At 34.8% G+C, this 20,584-nt stretch overlaps 1 protein-coding gene across 3 annotated transcripts in view; it reads left to right on the top strand.

The window, feature by feature from the left end:
* Nucleotides 1-20,584, top strand: part of CSMD3 (CUB and Sushi multiple domains 3) — a gene marked incomplete at both ends in the record, with an annotated part of 716,885 nt that overhangs the window by 302,466 nt on the left and 393,835 nt on the right. For all 3 annotated transcript variants that reach the window (XM_082479076.1, XM_082479075.1, XM_082479074.1), the window contains 2 exons: nucleotides 5,467-5,591; nucleotides 19,909-20,030. In XM_082479076.1, the coding sequence (XP_082335202.1) occupies nucleotides 5,467-5,591; nucleotides 19,909-20,030 (247 nt within the window). The remainder of the gene's footprint in view (nucleotides 1-5,466; nucleotides 5,592-19,908; nucleotides 20,031-20,584) is intronic.

Here is a 20,584-nt window from a genome sequence, read left to right as displayed (position 1 = left end):
GCCACAGCTACATTACTATACCCTACCCCTCCCAGGGGGCCTACAGAACTGCCAGGTTGCTCAAAAGGGCACCAGAATTCAGCAGCCGCTTCTGTCCAGACATGTAGCCCCCCCCCCCCCCACCTTCGGGGCGCACTTCTTCCCAAATCATGCTACTACATGAAGATATCTAGGAACAGATGTGCTGTAGAAATTTATTCAGAGAACGCATTGAGTACTTCCGCCTTTTCCTTGTTGGATTTCAGCACTGCAAGGTTGCATCACCCATTTATTAATGGACCCACATTGTATATGAACTTCCTTTTGTGACTAACATATCCAAAGAAGCTCTTTTTCTTACAAGTGTGCCTTACCAGTCTTAACTCTATCTGGGGGCGGGCCCAGGGAGTCTAATATAGTCACCCAGGTACTACTAAATTAGTAGCTTCACTTCAGAAAGTTCCTTAAAAATAAATGATTGGTAATGGTAATGACAATGATCAGAAGATGAACTATAGATGTTTTCTGTATTCTAAAGTTTTTCTCAAAGCATTGACTTTTCATCACTCTCAGTGTTAGTGTACTGGACTAAATGAAACCAGTCTGGCCTTTGGTTGCATCCACAGGCAGATTTTTTTTTCCAAATAAATTCTGCTTTTGAAACTTGTTGGAGATTTTTCTGCTGTCCTTTAGATTTTTCTTTTTTGGTGATGCATGTTTATATTGCATATAACAATGAACACCTCCATAGATACATCATGCTTCAGTTCTCTTGAGATTTACAAAACAGGTATAGTCAACATACATTTTGAAGGGACTTCATGTGGTAAGCAGTTCAAATCAAATGTAAGTCAGGGAATCAAGCTGCCTTTAATTGTCCACTCTATTTTTTTTTGGTCATTTGTTCCCATACTCTGTTTTGGATTACTCTGCCAGCTTTCTCTAAAATAATATAAGAAGAAGAAGAAGAAGAAGAAGAAGAAGAAGAAGAAGAAAAAGAAAAAGACAAAAAGGAAAAGAAAAAGAGAACCCTACTGAAATTGCTGCTATGTCACCACACCAGACCCCCATTAAACCCATGGCCTTGCTCTAGAGAAAGCTAATTCTAAGGAGTGTAGATGTAAACCTGTCTTTTTCATTTTGTCTTAGAGCTGATAATTGTTTCCTGGTTATCTGCATGTCCTTTTTGAATCTTCATCATATTCACCCAATGTATAATATCTGGGGAGGGAAGTAACACTTTACCTTCCTGTACTCAAGTTACCAAACTTTTTTTAGAGAAGAATGGATTTTGAAATTATTTTTTTTATGTCATAGATAAAAGGTATTGGAAAGAAATATTATCAGCAGAAGCAACAAAAAGGATCTATCCTACTAGATAACTGTGAAAGAATTAATACTCTTCCATTTTTGAAGGACTTTATAGGTAGATAATGACAGGAAATGTTAATCTTGACTGGGCTTTTAAGATCCTGAGAGACCTATTTGCTTAAAATTTGTTTGACAAGTTCATGATAGTCAATATGCTGGACTTTATGTATGCCATTTTTAGATTGAAGTCCAGAAAGATTATACAGATTTCCTAGAGGACATTTTTTTTTTTTTTTCTTTTGGTCCTTTTTTTCACCTTTCAGACAAGAGGTGCTTGTTTGATTTTTTATATTGTCTTTTTGAGTGGCTCTGGCATGGGAACCGATCTCTGGCTCTCTCATTTTTTTTCTTAGACTGGTGTTTTATCATCTACTTATCTAATTGCCCTTATTACCACTTACTCACATGACACACGTTACAGATTTTGTAAATTTTCCAATCTTACTGGGTAAGTGATAAATATCAGTTTAATATCAAAACTGATTTGAAAAAGTGGACTTGGTAATGTGTTATTTCATAGAATCATCGAATGGTTTAGGTTGGAAAGGACCTTAAAGATCACCTAGTTCCACCCCCCCTGCCATGGGCAGGGACACGTCCCACTAGACCAGGTTGCTCAAAGCCTCTCCCAACCTGGGCTTGAATGCTTCCAGGGATAGGACCTTGACAACTTCTGTTTATTTATACTTTCGGATGCGATAAAAATAATTAACAGGCTTATAAAGTTTTCATAATCATTTCAACCCTCTGGATTTTTTTGCCAGTTACAGTTTTGGTACCATCAGTTCAATTTTTTTAGTAAATGGTGTACTTCCTGCTTAGAGTTTCCTCTTTAAATCAGTCCTTGGTTAATTAAACAATATATATTTCCATTTTGTGTTTTGTTTTGCTTTTTAAGGTGCTCTTTTTTTTTTTTTTAATTGTCTAAAGGGTTCAGAATTTCTCGACATGACTTTCTACAGCAGATAGATTCTTGTGAAAATCTAATCTTGAGAAGCTTATTCTTCTCTTCCCAATTGCTACCTTTTGAACCTTCCTAACCATATAGTTCCTGGAGTAGTTGAGTATAATTTTTAACATTAATGATAAGATCATCCTTCTATTTCATAATTTTGAAATTTCTTTCAGCTCTGTGATCTGCCTTGTAGTTCTTTTTCCTCAGTTTCACATAGAATCTTTTCAGCCTTGTCTTGCAAGGAACTTTACATTATGTTTACTTTTTTATTTTTCTCAGTTTTTCACTTTTATATCTTCCTTTGTTTCTCATGGACTCTGCAGCTCTTCTTTATCCCCTTCTTTCACAAACATTCTTGTTTCTTATACAAACAGGAACTGGTTTTGGAACAGTTTATAGATCTGTTATCTGCTACCAAATCCTCCTTTTTTGAGATGTCTGTTCAGGTGACTGTATCATCTTTCATGTCCTCTTTACTTATTATCTATGTCTCTGTAAAGCCCAGGTACTCCTCAAATTTCATCAGCTATACTTTGCTGAGACCATTCATTTTCAAACATCTAACATTTCTAACTCACTTAAATTTAATTCTTGTTCTGTTTAGTATCAACCTTCTTTAGCAGCTGTTTGTATTTATAGATGTATTTGAATTGACTACCTAACAAAAGTTAACTTCTGGAATGTGTGTTCAGTATTTTTACTTTTTGTCTGCCTTTGTAAATTAAACTGAAACTGAAACTACTATTAGAGCAGTAAAATCCCCATCTATAAAGAAAGAAAATCAGGGATTATTCTTTACAAGCCAAACCCTTCAGAGAAAAATTAATTTTAGTATGTATTTCAGGAATAAGGAATGTTATACCTTGTGGGATCAAACCCAGATTTGAAGATCCCAGCCAAATCAATAGTGATATGCTCAGACTTCTCCCAACCTCTTTGCAAAAGTGCCAGTTTTGAAGTGTTAACAAGGAGCCTTAAAATGTTTATTTGGATAAATGGAGAACTGTGCCAGTACAGAGACTTTGTTTACAGAGATTTACCAGATTTTTTTTTTTAAATAGGTATCGTAGCAAAGCCTTAAAAATGGGATTGAGATCTATGGCATCCATCTGAGAAGGTTCAGATAATTCCATGACTTACAAGGTCATACAGGAAAGCTGATATAACATAGACTGTCAGAGAATTATTCCATGTTTAATCTTAAAATACCTAGAGAACTGTATGCAGGGTGTGTCCAAAGTCTTGTAAGTCATGTGTACATATAAAATAATTTATCAAAGCAAATGCAGTTAGGAAAGCCTCTGGGAAACCCTTGAGGGGTCATACGTTAAGAAAAAGTTTAAATAAAGACCTGATACTAAGATCAGGTATCTAATATTATATACAAAGTGTGTTATGAAACAAAAGTCACCCTGTATTTTGACTGGAATAGAACTGAAAAGCGTAAAAGCTATGGCGAGATCTTATTGCGGCCTTCCAGTCCCCAAAGGGGGCTTACAGGAGAGCTGGGGAAGGGCTTTTTATTAGGGCATGTAGTGATAGGACGAGGGGGAATGACTTTAAACTGGAAGAGGGCAGGTTCAGATTGAGGATTAGGAAGAAGTTTTTCACTTTGAGGGTGGTAAGTCACTGGAAGAGGTTGCCCAGAGAGGTTGTTGAGGCCCCATCCCTGGAGGTGTTCAAGGCCAGGCTGGACGTGGCCTTGGGCAACCTGGTCTAGTGGGAGGTGTCCCTTCCCACGGCAGGGGGGTTGGAACTCGATGAACTTCAAGGTCCTTTCCAACTTAAACCATTCAATGATTCTATGTTTCTATGATTTAAGGAATAGGATAAATAATAACACCAGCTTTTAATTCAAAAACATATTGATGGTCATTCAGCAACTGATAACTGATAAGGTAAAAGGTTCTATCTGAAGACCCTTGGGACACTATAGGTTGTAGACAGTCACATTTTACAGAACTACTTTACATCTGTGACAGAAAACCTTTTAAAAACAGCAAGCTGAAATTATGGAGTGTAAGATTCAGATGTCAGAGAAAGGCCTGATATATTGACTATTTTCAAATGTAATCAGGATTTGAAGCAACAAAGATATTAAAGGAGAAGAAGAATTATCTCAATAATACACATTTATGTGTTGAGTTTTTTAACTTTTCCAAACTGAAAAAAACAAAACAAAACAACCCTCCCCTCAGAAAAGCATAACAAAACAAACAAATAAAACAAGTTTTTCTGGGCTTATTTCCTATTTTGTTCTGTGCCAAGTTTGCAACACCAAATGTCAGCTCCATATGGAAAAGTCCAAAATCTTTTGAAGAAAGCATTATCACTTCATAAATAACCACAGCTAAATAACTAGAAAGACATTTTTATAATTCTTTTATTTTCGTCCACTAATTTGAGAAACATATACCAGATAAAGGAACAAATGTTCCTATTTACCTTGTAACTTTCATTGTCATCGTCAGAATCTTGTTACTGGCAAGATTCTGGTGTTACACCCCACTTACATGGAATCAAAACTTTACTCCTTGCCTAAATAAAATCTTAACCTACTAATCAAAATATAAAAACCATCTATTACTAGTCTATTTATAATAATGCATTCCTAGTCCACATAAATACAGGAAAGTCTTATTAATAATATACCTTTTTTAATACAAGAAACCTTATTCATATTTAATTCTGAGGTCTTCACTGGGAGGAATACAATGTTTATGATGGGGATTTCTTCCTCAGTTTTGTGATTGAATTCTTGGCCCTTCTTCTAGGTGATTTCCTTATATCTCTTTCTCATTGTTTCCTAGTTTCAGTCAACATCAATAACTACTGTTTGTTATGTAGCACCCAGGTTTGTCAAACCTTTACTATATGGAAGTCAGAAGTTAGGTCAGAAAATAGTCACTCAACCTCCAAACGACTGTTAAAAAGAAGTAAACCAGGTCTGGCCAAAGCAAACCCAGAGAAGTCTGAATGCTGTGTACTGTCAGGCCAGTACATAGCCTGCAGCCTTTTACTACTAAGAGAAAAAGTCCTATTTACTGGATTACATGTTTGTATTATTTGTCAGGATCGTCATACCTAAAAGAATGGCAAAATTGACTGATACCTATTTGTAAAACAACGCTTCTTCTTTTTATGTCATTGTTTGATTTTAGTTTGGGAGCAACAGTACAGTTCTCCTGCGATGAAGATTATGTGCTACAAGGTTCAAAAAGTATCACCTGTCAGAGAATAGCTGAAGTTTTTGCTGCCTGGAGTGATCATAGACCTGTGTGTAAAGGTAAAGAGGAATTCTTACCCTTATAGCAATTTTTTCATTTCACATCTATCTATTGTTTGATAGCCAACCCTATTAAATTAATATTTTGTAAGTACCTGATGTTTTAATCTTAGTGTCCCCACTTTCTAGTGAAAAAGGGTCCGCCTATACTGTTTTGTTTAATATTAATTTTGTCTGTATTTCTGTATGCTTTAGTTTACTTGGGCACTTACATTATGAAGCTCACTTCATAATGAGCTGATGAAAATCTATCATATGTTAAATATTAAGACGCGCCAAGACGGTTATCAAAATTACAATGCTTCAATATACAATTAGTAGTTTAGGAAGGATCTTCATTACATATTTACTAAGCCACTGAGAAAGACTTAAATTCAGTACTGATAAGGACTGAAGAAATAAATCTATATCTGGTTTTGACCCTGACCAAATCAATAAAAGGCAAGACATACAGAAAAATGCAAGACAAGCACAAAGTCATTCTTCTGAATACATTTGATGTCCAAATACTCTGGAAAGAACTTTGATGAATACCTGAATCAAGGAATTAAAGTATTAGTGTATATGTATGTAATAGATACATATCAATACATATAAAGAAAATATTAGTGTGTACATATACATACATAAAGAACATGGGTATGGAAACAGAAGGGGCATTTACCTTGTAATTCAAGGCTATGGATACTTACCCTAACGTCCAGAGAGAACTGTGACATGTTTCTGAACAGTGTAAGAGGGCAAAAAAATCTGAGGGTGGTATCCAGATGGTGTATAATGGAAATCCACAAAAGCTGGAAAATTACATGGGTGATTTTATTTTATTTTTTTTTTTTTTGGTTAATAAAATTCCAGGACAGTCTAAATGGAACTTGCTATGGATAAGCATGAAATGATAGATGTAGGATGGAATAATCAGCTACCCAAATCAGAAATGAAGAAAAACATAATAATTATTACAGCTGCAGAAACAGGTTTACAATGGATCACAGCAGTATATGCTTCAATAATAGCATGTCACATAAACAAGTAAAAAGTTTAGTTGAATACCTATAAATATACATAATATTAACATTTGATATCCTACTACTGTGTACCATATGTATGTATAATTACTAGAAAGTGCTAGAGATACACACACACAGACATGAATCGCAAAATTAATCATGTAATGCACATAAATCAAACCTTTATTTATAGTAGTAAAACTAGAGAGGCTTTATCCACTAGAGTTTTTCAGCGTATTCACATATCCTAAATTTGATACCTATTTTAGGATGGTAGTCTCCTAATCTTCCAGTGTAACAAGCTGGGTGTTGTATACTTGTATAAGGGTGTTCACACTCACTGTTAAAACGTCTATTAGTCTTGTCTGTGGGTCACTCGCTGGAGGAGGTTGTCAGACACAGCTGATTAAATCAAGGATCCTGTCTCCCCGATTAGGTGCCTGAAGCTACTCAGTCTTGAGTACCCCTGATTTTCTCCACTATGGAAATGAATAAAGGTGTGAACCAGTGAAAATAAAACAGAAGGAAATATTTTAAAGGATCAAAATTCTCTAAAATATAACAATGTAAACAAGTGGGTAGGAACTGGGCTGCATTCATATAGAGAAAGAAGAATCTGGAGAAACAAGAGGGAAAACATAAAATATAACTGGCTACCATTGTGCAAAGGAAGGTTTATGGTTGAACATTAGCAAAACTTTCTGAAGTAAAGAATAGGTATATGAGTAGAAGTTCTCAAGAACATGCGAGATATACATATATCCAGGCAAGTATACATACATGTAATCACATGTTGAGCTGGAGTAATGGACTAAATACCTTTTCAAAGTTTTCTGCATATTCTAAATGAAAGAATACCCAGATTTCAAAACTGATTCATGAAAACAAAGTCACCATTAAGATCACATATAAGTGTGGCTTCATGACAGGTTTTAGATATTTCTTGTATGATAACCATGATAAAATAACATTCTAAACATTCTTGCCTTTCAAATCCCACATAAATGGTAACTGTACGTCAAATCTTTCTATCCTCTGTGCATTATGTATTTGATAATAGTTTTCTGTTATTGAAAAGACACTTTAAAAGGAAAGTATACTGCAATTAACATTTCATTTATCGATACCAAAATACAGTTGTACACTGTCAGTTTGTTTTTTTTTTTTAAGTATCTCTCCTAACAGACAATAAAGTGTTATCAGCCATACCATGATAGGTCTGAGATGTATCCATAGCTACTTGTAGGTTTAGAAAGGCAGCTCAGTAGCTTTCGAGGACTATGGCCTTCAAATATAAAAGGTTTTAAAGATACTGTTTTTCACTTTTGTATAAGTTTTGAATTCTGAACAGCAGAAGGTATCAAAGTATTTAAGTATAAAAGGGTAACCACACTCTTCAGTCCATTTTTTTTTTCCCAGTATGACTATATTTAGAACTACCATTGTATAATGATTTGCAAATCACGTTTGTAAACATGTGTCTGATGATAAAGCAAGAATTAATACTGACCTAGAAAGAAAAAGAAAGCAATAAATCCACTGGAAGCTAGCAGTTCTGTTAAAATTCTATCTAAATGTGAAACTGCAGAATGTGTATTTAATAAATATCCAAACCCACCATTATTGATAAGTAGAACATGTAATTCACAACCAAAAAGACAGTGTTTCACTTCTTTACACTCATCAACTTCATAGAACTAGCTAATTCCACCTTAACAAGCAGAAGACCAATATTAAGAAAGTTATTAGGAATTGATACAATGCCATATGGTGAAAAACCAAGCAGATGGTATAGATGTTATAGTTTGTCAAATATGAAATGCTGCAGTGTCATTGGTTGCATTAAAATTACTGATTTAAGTGCATTTGGTGTGCTATAATTTTGGTTCTTTTGATTAACAAGATGTTTCAATTCAACTCTTAGATATACTAAAGCTGGAATATAAGCATTTATTCCAGAATAATAATTATGTCTTCCTTAAGTTTCATGCACAGAACATACAACAAACATTTTGAAAGAATTTTGCATAAGTAACATAAATATCACATAGTAACATGAAGAAAGTATCTGCAGAAATATGTGTGCATCTGCTTGTTGTATTTGCATGTTTGTGTACAGACCATTTGGGCAAACAAATTAGGCAATCATGCATAAATGTTATTTTATGCAAATATTAATATTTTCTTGTGATCTGATGCAGCTTTGCAGATAACGAGGGCACAGGTGGTATATTAGATACTTCACCTGTTATTCTTTAAAATATCGCTTAAAGTGCTGCTTTTTATCGTGCAGTGTTTGCTATTGGAACGGTACAGCTTGCAAATGTTTTCATCCACTTACATAAATTATATTGTGCACACAACAAAAATCCCACGATAATAATACATTTTTCAAAAAATGGCATGTGAATATCAACAATTAGTTACATTAATATAGTGCAATTGGGCAGAGTTCTAAACAGGAACTTTCCAGTTCTGTTAGATGTGTTTGATTTCACATCATAAATCCTCAGGACTTGTTCTCACAGGGCATATGAGTGGCTGAGTATAACCGCCTGCCAAAAAAGAAAGATTAACTCTCTTTAGGAGTTATCGTATAATACCAGCTGGAACTGGCATAAGATCATATTCATGAAAGTGAATCTGGAACAAGTCTGAAGCATTTCTACAGGACAAATATAATAGGAATTTCAGAAGGAAAACCGATACATCACTTCCAAAATGTAAGCAAATATTGTAGGTTTTCAACGTCTTTTAGACCTTAAGACTAGTTTCCAGGAAAATGCTGCCCTGGAGGTTTGGCTGATTTCTGAACCTTTTGACCTCTAGAAGAGACCGTGAGAAAATTGTAAAGTTATATTAGATATCCTGACTAGAATTAATTGCAGTTGGATTGTCTTGCAGTTTATCAACAATTATCCTTTCATTTTCATCTTTTTTTAATTTATTTTTTAACTATATTTTATAATTTATGTCTCCCATCACCCTAGCAAAATAGCAGTTGCTCGGGTAGATGGACCTCATGAAGAAGTATGGCAGAAAATCAAGGTATTTGCCCCATTGTGATTTATGGACCAGGTATATTAAAAAGAAGTTAGAATTTGAAGCTATGAGGAAAGTATAACTTTAATTTGTAAGCAAGAGGACAAATTAACATAAGCAGCAGCCGAAAATTAACTGGTCACTTTCTGCATTTTACTGAAATTTTAAAGTGAAGTCATCCTCTCAGACACTTTTTCTTTTAACTGGACTTTTTCAAGATCATGTAAGACTAAAATTCTGCTGGGGATTTTTAAATTTGTTCCAATTTAATTGGCCTCATGCAAATCTTGTAGCATACCATTCTTACAGGACAGCAGAACAAAGTCTTCTCATCCTCCTTGAGAGAGAAAAAAAAAGTGTTCAAATGATGACATGAGAATCTTTGCCCAAGCATTTACTGCTCAGTGAGTTACAGTTGAAGTCTGTTGTTTGAAAAATGAAAATTTCTGCAGTTGTTACTTATTTCGTATCCCAATAAATGCTTAATACGTGGGACTGTAATAACATGACTGCTTACATCAACTATGGCAGGGGGGTTGGAACTCGATGATCTTCAAGGTCCTTTCCAACCTAAACCATTCTATGATTCTATGATTCTATAACTTCTCTGTGACTTCATTCAAGAGAGAAAGTTTAAACACTTCAGAACTGAGACCCTACTTATTTGTCTGCCTTGGGATTCAGTATTCCCTACAGGGCAATGCCATTATTACAAAGCCAACTTGCTTAACCAGAGACAATTATCTACTTTATGAAACTATTTGCCAGTTGATAAATCTCTTCCTCTCATTTACGTTTCAGGAAATGAAACAGATAGATCTATTCACAGTTGGTCGATTAGCCTTTTTATTTTCATGCCTGCCGCTCCTGTTTTCTGCTTGCTTGTTTCTCAGACCCTGTGAAGCATTTATGAATGCTGCCTTTTATAAGTTTGCTGGCAAGTCAGCAACAAGTTCTGCAACAAGTAAAGTATTTTGGAAAAGCTCATCTAATCTGTAGGGGAAAAAAGTGTTTTTGAAATAATTCTTTGTATCTGAGAAAATTAAAGAAGAGACAATTTATGATTTAAATCGTGATCATCCAATTAATAGGCAGGCTACAAAGTAATTTGGTTTATTAGTAGAAAAAGGAACAAATGATATTATGTATTTGAATTTGGTTCTGACAAATTTAGAACAGGATTTTTTTGCTTTGTATTGCTATTTTGGTCAGTTGATTTCACTAACTAAAGTGATTTTTAAACCAACAATGAATTCATGGACTCAATATCTTTCATATTATAGATTGTAAACATCAGTTTAATTAGCATGTATATGCAAGCAGAATGTATATTATGAATTTTAAATTTTCCTTTATAAATATCGTTAGTTACCTATCATACAGTTTTAAAAAATCCACCTTTGCCTTACTTCTCTCTGAAATGCAGACATGTAAGACCTCTTAAATGTGATGCTGGGTAACAACATGTGCACATATTGAGTGCAGGACACAGGGTCCTGCACATGTGTTGAGGCAATCACGTGCACAAATATAGGCTGGACAGAGAATGGATTGAGAACAGCCTTCAGGAGAAGGACTTGGGGGTACTAGTGGATGAGAAGCTCAACATGAGCCAGAAATGTGCACTCACAGCCCAGAAGACCAACCGTATCCTGGGTTGGATCAAAAGAATTGTGGCCAGCAGGTCGAGGGAGGTGACTCTTCCCCTCCATTCTACTCTCCTGAGACTCCACCTGGAATATTGTGTCCAGCTCTGGGGCCCCCAACATAAGAAGCTCATGGACTTGTTGTGAGTGGGTCCAGAGGAGGGCCACAAAGATGATCAGAGGGCTGGAGCACATCTCCTATGAAGACAGGCTAAGAGAGTTGGGGTTGTTCAGCCTGGAGAAGAGAAAGCTCCGGGGACACCTTATGGCAGCTTTCCAGTAACTGAAGGACACCTACAAGACAGGTGGGGAGGGACTTTTTACAAGGGCATGTAGTGACAGGATGAGGGGTAATGGTTTCAAACTGGAAGAGGTTAGATTTAGAATAGATATTAGGAAGAAATTCTTCACCCTGAGGGTGGTGAGACACTGGAAAAAATTGCCCAGTGAAGCTGCGGATGCCCCTTCCCTGGAGGTGTTCAAGGCCAGGCTGGATAGGGCTTTGAGCAACCTGGTCTAGTGAGAGGTGTCCCTGCCTGTGGCAGGGGGGTTGGAACTAGATGATCTTTAAGGTCCCTTCCAACCCAAACCATTCTATGATTCTATCGTTTTATGATTTGTATACATATCACAGAATGAAGTATACGAAAGTGGTTCTAACAGGTCAGCACTATTTTTTTACTCCAGCTGTATTTACTCCCAGAAGATGTTTGTCTAATATTCTTTATTTCCAAGAAAAGTACTCTTAGATCCTATTCAAGCACTGCAGTCCTTCATTAGCCTTGCAAGTAGAAGTATTTTTTCTAATGCAAATGTGAACCCTTATTGCTGTACTTGAACAACTTATTTCAATAGGTGCTTCTATATAAAGAACAAATTATTTAATTTGTCGTTTTAATGGCTTATTGTATACTTCAAGAATAACTGCTCTTCTTTAAACTAACCAACAGCAGTTCAGTCAGTCCTTCCTCACCAGTCACATTTAGCCTTTTTCATCATTCTCCCAACAGGTCCATGTCTTTCTTAAAATACAGTTTCTAAAAATGAGCTTAGTATTTTAGATCAAGCTTTCCAAGTGCTCAGTAGAGAGAGGAATTATTTCTCACATTTTTACACATTTTTTCTACCTACAACTATCTTCCAGATTGATTGTCTTTTCATAACAGTGGGATACTTTTTACTCAGGTTATGTTTCTGAGCTTCTGTAACCCCTGAAGACTTGCTGCCAAATGACTTGCTCCTTATACTGTATTTGTGAATTGATTATTCTTGCTTTTGTGCTTTGTCCTATACTTATCTCTACTGAATTGCATCCTATTTAAATGTCATTTATTCAATTTCTCATTTTTTAATTCTAATTGTGTTTGCTAATATATTCACAGTCCTTCCCAGCTCTTTGTTAAATGCAGATTTAATAAGTATGCACTTCATTCTGCTGTCCAAGGTGTTAATGAAAATACTGAATGAACCTGACCCAGGAAAAACCTCTGTGAAACTCCATTCAGTTATTCTTTCCTCTTGACATGGAGACACGGATCATAGAATCAGAGAAGTCTAAGTTGGAAAGGACATTAGGAAATCATCTGATCTCCTGTTGCAAGCAAGGCCTTAAATTAGATAATGCATGGCTGTATCAAACCAAGTCTTCACTACTTCCGATGAGGGATATTCTACCACTTCTCTCAGCAATCTATTCCAATGTTTAATAGTTCTTACAAGGGGATTTTTTTTTTTTCTTATATCCTTATAACTTGTGCCTGTTACCTTTTAATCTGTCTCCTTGCATCCCTGTGAAGAAAATATCTCTATGTTTTCTGTAACTACCTTTCAGATACCAAAGGACTGTGATTAGATTCCTCCTTGAGGGTTCTGGTCTGTAGGCCAAACAAACCCAGTCTCTTCAGTCTTTCTTCATCTGTCAAGTTCCCCAATCTTCTTGCTGTTCTTCCACTGGACCCTTTCATATTTCTCAATGTCTCTTTTAACCTGGAGGAACCACAAATGGACAGTATTCCATATCACAGAATCACAGAATCACAGAATTTTCAGAGTTGGAAGGGACCTCTAGAGATCATCTAGTCCAACTCTCCTGCTAAAGCAGGATTGCCCAGAGCACATTACTCAGGACTGCATCCAGGCGGGTCTTGAAAATCTCCAGGGAAGGGGACTCCACAACCTCCCTGGGCAGCCTGTTCCAGTGCTCTGTCACCCTCACCGTAAAGAACTGTTTCCGTGTATTTGAACGGAACTTCCTGTGTTCTAACTTGTGCCCATTGCCCCTCGTCCTGTCACTGGGAACCAATGAAAAGAGCCTGGCTCCATCCTCCTTCAACCCACCCTTTAGATACTTGTATGCCTTAATAAGGTCTCCCCTCAGCCTTCTCTTCTCCAGGCTAAAGAGTCCCAGCTCTCTCAGCCTTTCCTCATAAGGCAGATGCTCCAAGCCCTTAATCATCTTAGTTGCCCTTCGCTGGACTCGCTCCAGCAGTTCCCTGTCCCTCTTGAACTGGGGAGCCCAAAACTGGACACAGTATTCCAGTTGTGGCCTCACCAGTGCCGAGTAGAGGGGGAGAATGACCTCCCTCGACCTACTGGCCATATGTGGCCTAACAAGTACTGAGTAGGGCTGAATAAACACAGCCCTTCATCTCTTAGATTTATTCATACTGTTACAGGCTAGGACAGTTTGTCAGCCTTGATACCAAGGCACATTGCTGGGTTTTGTTCAGCTTGTTCCTTGTCTTTCTTGAAATGGGGAGCTCAGAACTGAACACAGTACTCCAGTTGTGGTCTCACTATCTGGCAGAAGAATTACAAAGGAACTGAAAGACTGATAAATTCTCTGATATTAGCTGATCCTTCCCAGAAGGTGGTTAACATAGGCAAAAATCTGCTATAGAGTCTTCCATCCTCAGTAAAGATCTGCAGAAAGAATGAGAGATGATTTTATTTTTTTTTTTTTCTCCAGTTAGAACACCAAGGCTTTACTGTTTCCCTCCATGCCCAATCAAGTGCCAAGACGGTATAGGTTGTCTGTTGGGAATGTCTACAAACTAAATAAATCTATACTAAGTTTTCAATACCATTTATTTTCATATTAGTGGCCATGTCAAGTTTCTTAGACAATTTTGGCCTCTTCGCAAGTAACAGGTTGTCCTCCTTTAAGCATTTTTTCTTTTTTTTTCTTTTTTTCTTTACCATTTCTTCTACTTGTACATTAAAGTCACAGGTACAGCTCAAATGAAATAAACATTAGGACATGCAATCCTATATTCTTCAGCAACAACCCCAAAATTAATTAAGCTGTACTGCAATGCAGAAGTTCAGAAGAGTTGTATTTTTCCTAAATAAAGACCAAAGAATAAAATGTATGCTTAAATCTTCAATGATAAAAGACTGTACTTCCTGAAAATTTATTAATTTAAGTTTGTTTAGAGTCATGTTGATAATTGAAACTGCAATGTACACTATGTGGTGAAATTTATGCAGTAATAACACAACTGAAACACCATTAGCAAGCCAAACGTACTACTGTTTCTATGGGCAGAGAAATTGAATTCTTCAAGCAAAAGAAGATTTTATTTAAAATTAACTAATCAAAAATTGTTATCTTCAGGCTGTTATGCATTGGGGATTTCTGTTAAGTTAAAGAAATCTACTACATTATATTGCAAAAGAACTTTGATAAAAAAATTACTTTCAAGAAGCTTAAATATCATCCAGTGTCCTAACTAAGGGGGTGCAACATGAAAAATATTCCCTTTTTCAGTTGGAATGATAAGTAATCATGAATAGATGTAATGCTACTAACAGGGAAAATTTGGGAAGGCTCCTCAAAGCCTCCATATTTTTAATTTACTTTAAAGCAATGGCCACCAAAACCTCATTACTGTTAGTTTATGTTTTGTACATTGTGAATGACTAACTTAAACAAGAAATTAGAAAGTTGCCAGTTGTCCTCTGTCTGTACCAGCATTAAGAGTAACAGCTCTTTCTCCTCAATAAAGCTGAAAGATTCCGCTGTACTTATCTACCCACAGAACTAGAAAATTTGTCTAAATTTACTTGGAATTTCTTGGGCGGAATATAAAACTGTTAACAAGATCTTTTCTTCTCCAAAAATCTTTTCCTCCTGCTTTGCAAAACAATAATATTTGATTGCCATAGTTATTTTTCTAAAAGGTTGATGCTAAGTACTAACTGTGAGGTGATAGCTCAGATTTCTAACCCAATTTATGTTAATTTTTTTTTTTTCCTAAAAGAAAAATGTGGGAAGCTTGTTCAAAATCTGCTCTATTTTTTTAACCTTATTAAGTCCTTTGATGTCCTTTTTTCCTTCTTTTTCTATTTCACCTTATCTTTGACTGACAGTATAATGTGACACTATTAGGTGAAAATATCACATCTGCAGCATTTTACATCTGATTTAATTTCAATAAAAATTCCATCCTTCTAATATAAAGTACTGAGACAAGGAGTGAAGAGCTGTTCAAATAGATAGGTAGGTAGAGAAAGGGCTCGTCCCTTGTAGTCAAGAGAGTTTATGTCTGCTTTTTTACATTTCTTTGTCTTCAAATTTCCATTTCAAAAAAATCACAGGGAATATGTTACAAGTTTGAAATAAACAAACAAAAAAACTCTCCAACAAACTTTGGAGTTTTTGGAGAACAAACATTCTTTATCTGGAAAATTTCAGTGAGGTTTTTTTGGGGTTTTTTTTTTGGCAATATTGGGATTTGTTTACTGTTCCATATACTCTTAGTACATAGATTTAATTGTTTTAATTCTATACTGTATTCTTTTTATTACTATGAAATGTGTCATTGCTATACAGTGTGAGCAATAACAGTGACGAAATTTACTGAGACGTTTTCTGAATAAACTCATAGAGTATCCAGAAATCACTTCTGAGAATAGCAGCAACTGTCAGATGTAAAAACGATTTTTTTTTAAGAACTTCTCTTTTTCTTTGCAATTCAAAATAGGTAAGACTAAACTTCTAAAAACTTTTACTCTTTTGAAGTAAGGTATAGCCAAAACATACTCATTACTAGTTAAATCTACAAAAAGTGAAGTTTTTATAAAAAATTTACTATTATGCGTAATTTTATTTTCATGATGAACACATATTTACAGGTAGGAGTTATCAGGAACAGGAAAGCTTTTTTTGGAAACTTTTAAAGGCTAAATTTTGCAAATTTTAGTGACCAGAAAATTTCAGTAAACTAAGTGGATCATTAAAAAAGAAACAAAGTTTTAAGATCACTTTTCTTTATATATTTGAATCTTTAAGGAAAAATGGAAAAAAGTTTTGACCGCTTGCTAGCTGGTAAGAATTTTGTGTATTGTGTGGTATGCTAAATTTGCACTTTTCTGCAATTAATATATGATTTTTTTCTCTACATCTGTGCATATATATACACACATATATTTATGGGGTTTTTTATATTCTGTATATAAGAACTGTGATGAAAATGCCTTTATATCAATGCAGTGAAAAATATCCTTCTACTAAGTAAGTTCATTTTTTATCTTTTTCCACTTGCTTAGCTGGTTTTCACTTTTTCTTATTTAGACCCTTCTGAGTGAGTGGCCTTGTTAATAGCTTTCTGAAAATCCAATTAAATTCTGACTATCTCATTGACTTTATCTTTTAATTTAGAAAATTTTCCATGGAACTCTAACAAGCTGAACTTTCTTGTTTTACACATAGAGCTGAGCCTTTTGCACACACTAAGACAGCGATTATATTTTTTTAATAGGCTGCATATCTTTAATCAGCTTCCTCATACTGAAGGTATCCCTTGTTTATCTTTGTTCTCAGGATAATGCTTTGCTTCTTATGCTTTCACAGGTTTTTTTGGTGGTGATGGTAGATTTTTTTTGATGGAAGTTGATACATATTTATAAAACAAACAAACAGTTTATTTGAGTGTTAATTGTACTACCTCCAGTATTGACTGCAAAAAGAAAATTATCTTCTTTAATATTTTCTCTCTATTAACTTTTATATGTGATCATAGTTAATTGTTTCCACTAAATTTTATTCTCCTTTAGAGTTTATATGACATACTTTCATATGCATAATTGTCATTCATGACTTCTCAATGTAAGATTTTGTTAACTTTGTGGTTTTCACATTTTCTCTGGCAGTCAGAAAGCACATATATGCATTGGTAGAATAAGTTTCTACCTTTCAGAAAGTCTTTTGTAATTACAATGGAAATAGAGAAGTAGACATCTCAGGAAGTTAGACATTTTAAGTGTGTGAGGCAAGGATAGATATTTTACAAATAAAAAAAATCTTTACTGACATGACACTTTTAATTTAAAAAATGATACCTGTTTTTAAACTGATACATCAGATTTTTTCTCCTATGGGTGTGTAAAACTCCATTAACTACCATGGTTCTCTATTTATTTTAAATAAATTAAATATATTGTGACACATAAAATTTTAGCTATTCAAAATATATATGTCAGAAAAGAAATCATACTCCATAAGAAATACTTCTCCCTTCCCACCTTTGATCATATTAGTTTTCCAGTACTCACCAGTTAAGACTACAGAGTTGCTATTCTATACATTTTTGTGCAAGCTTCATAATTACATCTTTGTCTGTGTCACCTTTGCTTAGCTAAATTATTTGCCATACCGATCAGGTGCTTTTCTTTCTGCATAGTAATCTCAAATACAAAATTCATGTGAATCTGAATTGAGTTAATAGCAAAACTCAATAATTTCTGAAGAGCAGATTGTAGTATTGGAATGGCAAAAGCTTTCAAGCAGTTTACTGATTTCTGTCTCCAACCAAGAGCTGGTTCCATGCTTAGAGGACAGCATGGTCTGATGAGTTGTTTTGTCTATTACATGTAAACTGAATTAATGATCTTTCTTCTCTGTTTACAATGTGTCTGAAATCAGATCTGATACTGTAGGAAAATTTAAATTTTCTCTTCAAGTAAAGGAAGTGACTTAGAAATATAAACCCCTTATTAACTCTAAATGTTAGATCATACAAATCAGTATGTTGTAATTTGCTTTTAGATGGGTGTAGTAAACCCTCTATTTTATGAAAAATGTTAAGACTGAAATTTTTTCTGTCTCATGTTTGTATTTTACTGAACTGTGACTACTTTCATTGAGTAAGTAAAGCAATCAAGTGGGTTCAGTATTCATCTGTGACCGTAAGTTGTTATTATAAATTTAATGCTTGTTTTTGAAGATGTTAGATATCTTTGTCTCTATGCTTATGTATTTCCAGATACCATATGAAATATTCAGAAGCACAATCAGAACTAATCTTCAAACACATGCATTGTCTGTATAGGTAGAGTAATCTGATTCATGCGTTAGATCAGAAAATGAATTCTTGTTGTATAACAATGAAACAAAGCCAGGACAGAAACGTCCAAAGACACAAGCGTAAGCTGGGAAGGAACTGATCTCTTTCTTAATGATAATAATGATTCATTTCCTGATATTCAAACTTTTAATACTTCAATTTCTTCCAAACACAACATCTCAGGTTTCAACTAATGATTTGAGGCTAACTTGTATGGCCACAATCTCGACTTGAAGTAGTAAGCAATTAATTTTGACAGACTTAGGCATCAAATACGTCTATATCCAAAGAGGCTTATTATGTCAGAAGGATCTGTTCATGGTGAATGTATCTGAATGATCTGAATGGCTGTGGAACTTATATTCTTTGTTGTATTTTGGAAACAGGCAGCCAGTCACCCATGCAGGTGACAACTAACCAACATCTAGATTATACATCAGGGTTCTCAAATCCTTAAAATAAGTAGGGACAGATTCAAGAAGTCCAGGAGAAATGCACCAATAGTGCATTCAGCAAAGATCTGAGTATCAAGGAACCAACAACAAATAAAACAATAAAACTTTTACTGACTTCAGCATACTATGAATATAGTGCCTTAAAAATGTCATTCTCAAGCAGAAAGGACTCATTTCATGTTGTGTTATTTGTGATGTGAGATGCAACCTACAATAAATAAGGATAACAGTTTGCTTTTATTTAAGATATTCAACTGTAAATGACCATACAGACTTCGATTTATAAATAAATGTCCTTTGTAGTCTTTAAAAATAGACAACACTATTTTGTCTAACTTTTACAAGTTTCCTTTAAAGTTTTCAGTGTTTCAGATGTTGGTTCAATAGGTTGGACAGCGGTTACACCAGAAAAAATGCTGACATGCCATACATCAATACATACGTACACAAAAATGCACCGTGATAAAAGTGATTTTGCATTCTATTATATAAACTCTTCTCTTTCAAGACATTAGTGAAGGTAATGACATAAGATACTTGAAGTATTCTCTTAAAAACAAAGCAGTTTCTCTTAATGTAGTGACTCTTTTTACTCCAAATGTATTTTTTTTAAAGATTATGAGCTTCTACATAAGCAAAAGTCTATTTTACTTTGTCAAAATAACTAAACATGAATATTCTATTATCTTGTATGAGGTAGTTCTATTTTTGCTTAGTGTTATTTTAATCCTTCACATCTTGATTAATACAAGTTAGAGCTTGGTTTATGAATCTGCTACATGTATTTTGTATGTGAATTAAGAGGTGAATTCTTTTTGCAGTCAAGACTTGTGGATCCAGTCTTCAGGGACCTGGTGGCACTTTCACATCACCCAATTTTCCATTCCAGTATGACAGCAATGCTCAATGTGTGTGGGTCATCACAGCTATCAATACTAATAAGGTAAGTTTAGAATTCTGGCTTTGCTTAAAAAAAAAAAAAAAAAAAAGCAAAAGCAAAAGCATGTGTAGACCATGCCATTTTTCACTAATATGATTTATCTACAGTCCAGCTGCTGTACTTGGTGTATTGCAGACATTTCTAAGCAATGGCCAATATTAGATGGGTATGGACAGATGTTAAAACCTGTTGTTTCTCCTGAGAGTGTTTTGCTTTTTGTATGCCAAGTAGATGTCATTGTGTTTTTATGTGATTCTTTTAATGAGTTCCCAGAAGTAACTACCCAGTGGTGTGAAGCAATGTCATGGGTCCACTAATATTATGTTATAAACATTAGAGCTGTTTTATGTATAAAACCGTTCATATCATGTTTAGCCTTAGACTATGTGATAAATCACTGAAGTTCATTAATTCAGTTTCGCTGCAGGAAGAACTGTTCTAAAGCTGTGTAATTTGTTTCATTTTCTGAATTATTTAAAATCCCATATCCTTTATACTTACACTTTAAACCAGAAGTACAAGGAGTTCTGATAATGCCAGATGAGTCGAAATAGTGC

The sequence above is a fragment of the Vanellus vanellus genome (genome assembly GCF_965231255.1).
Source record: "Vanellus vanellus genome assembly, chromosome: 2".
Lineage (NCBI taxonomy): Eukaryota > Metazoa > Chordata > Aves > Charadriiformes > Charadriidae > Vanellus > Vanellus vanellus.
The sequence above is the reverse complement of the archived record's forward strand: the minus strand, read 5'-3'. Positions and strand labels throughout refer to the sequence as shown.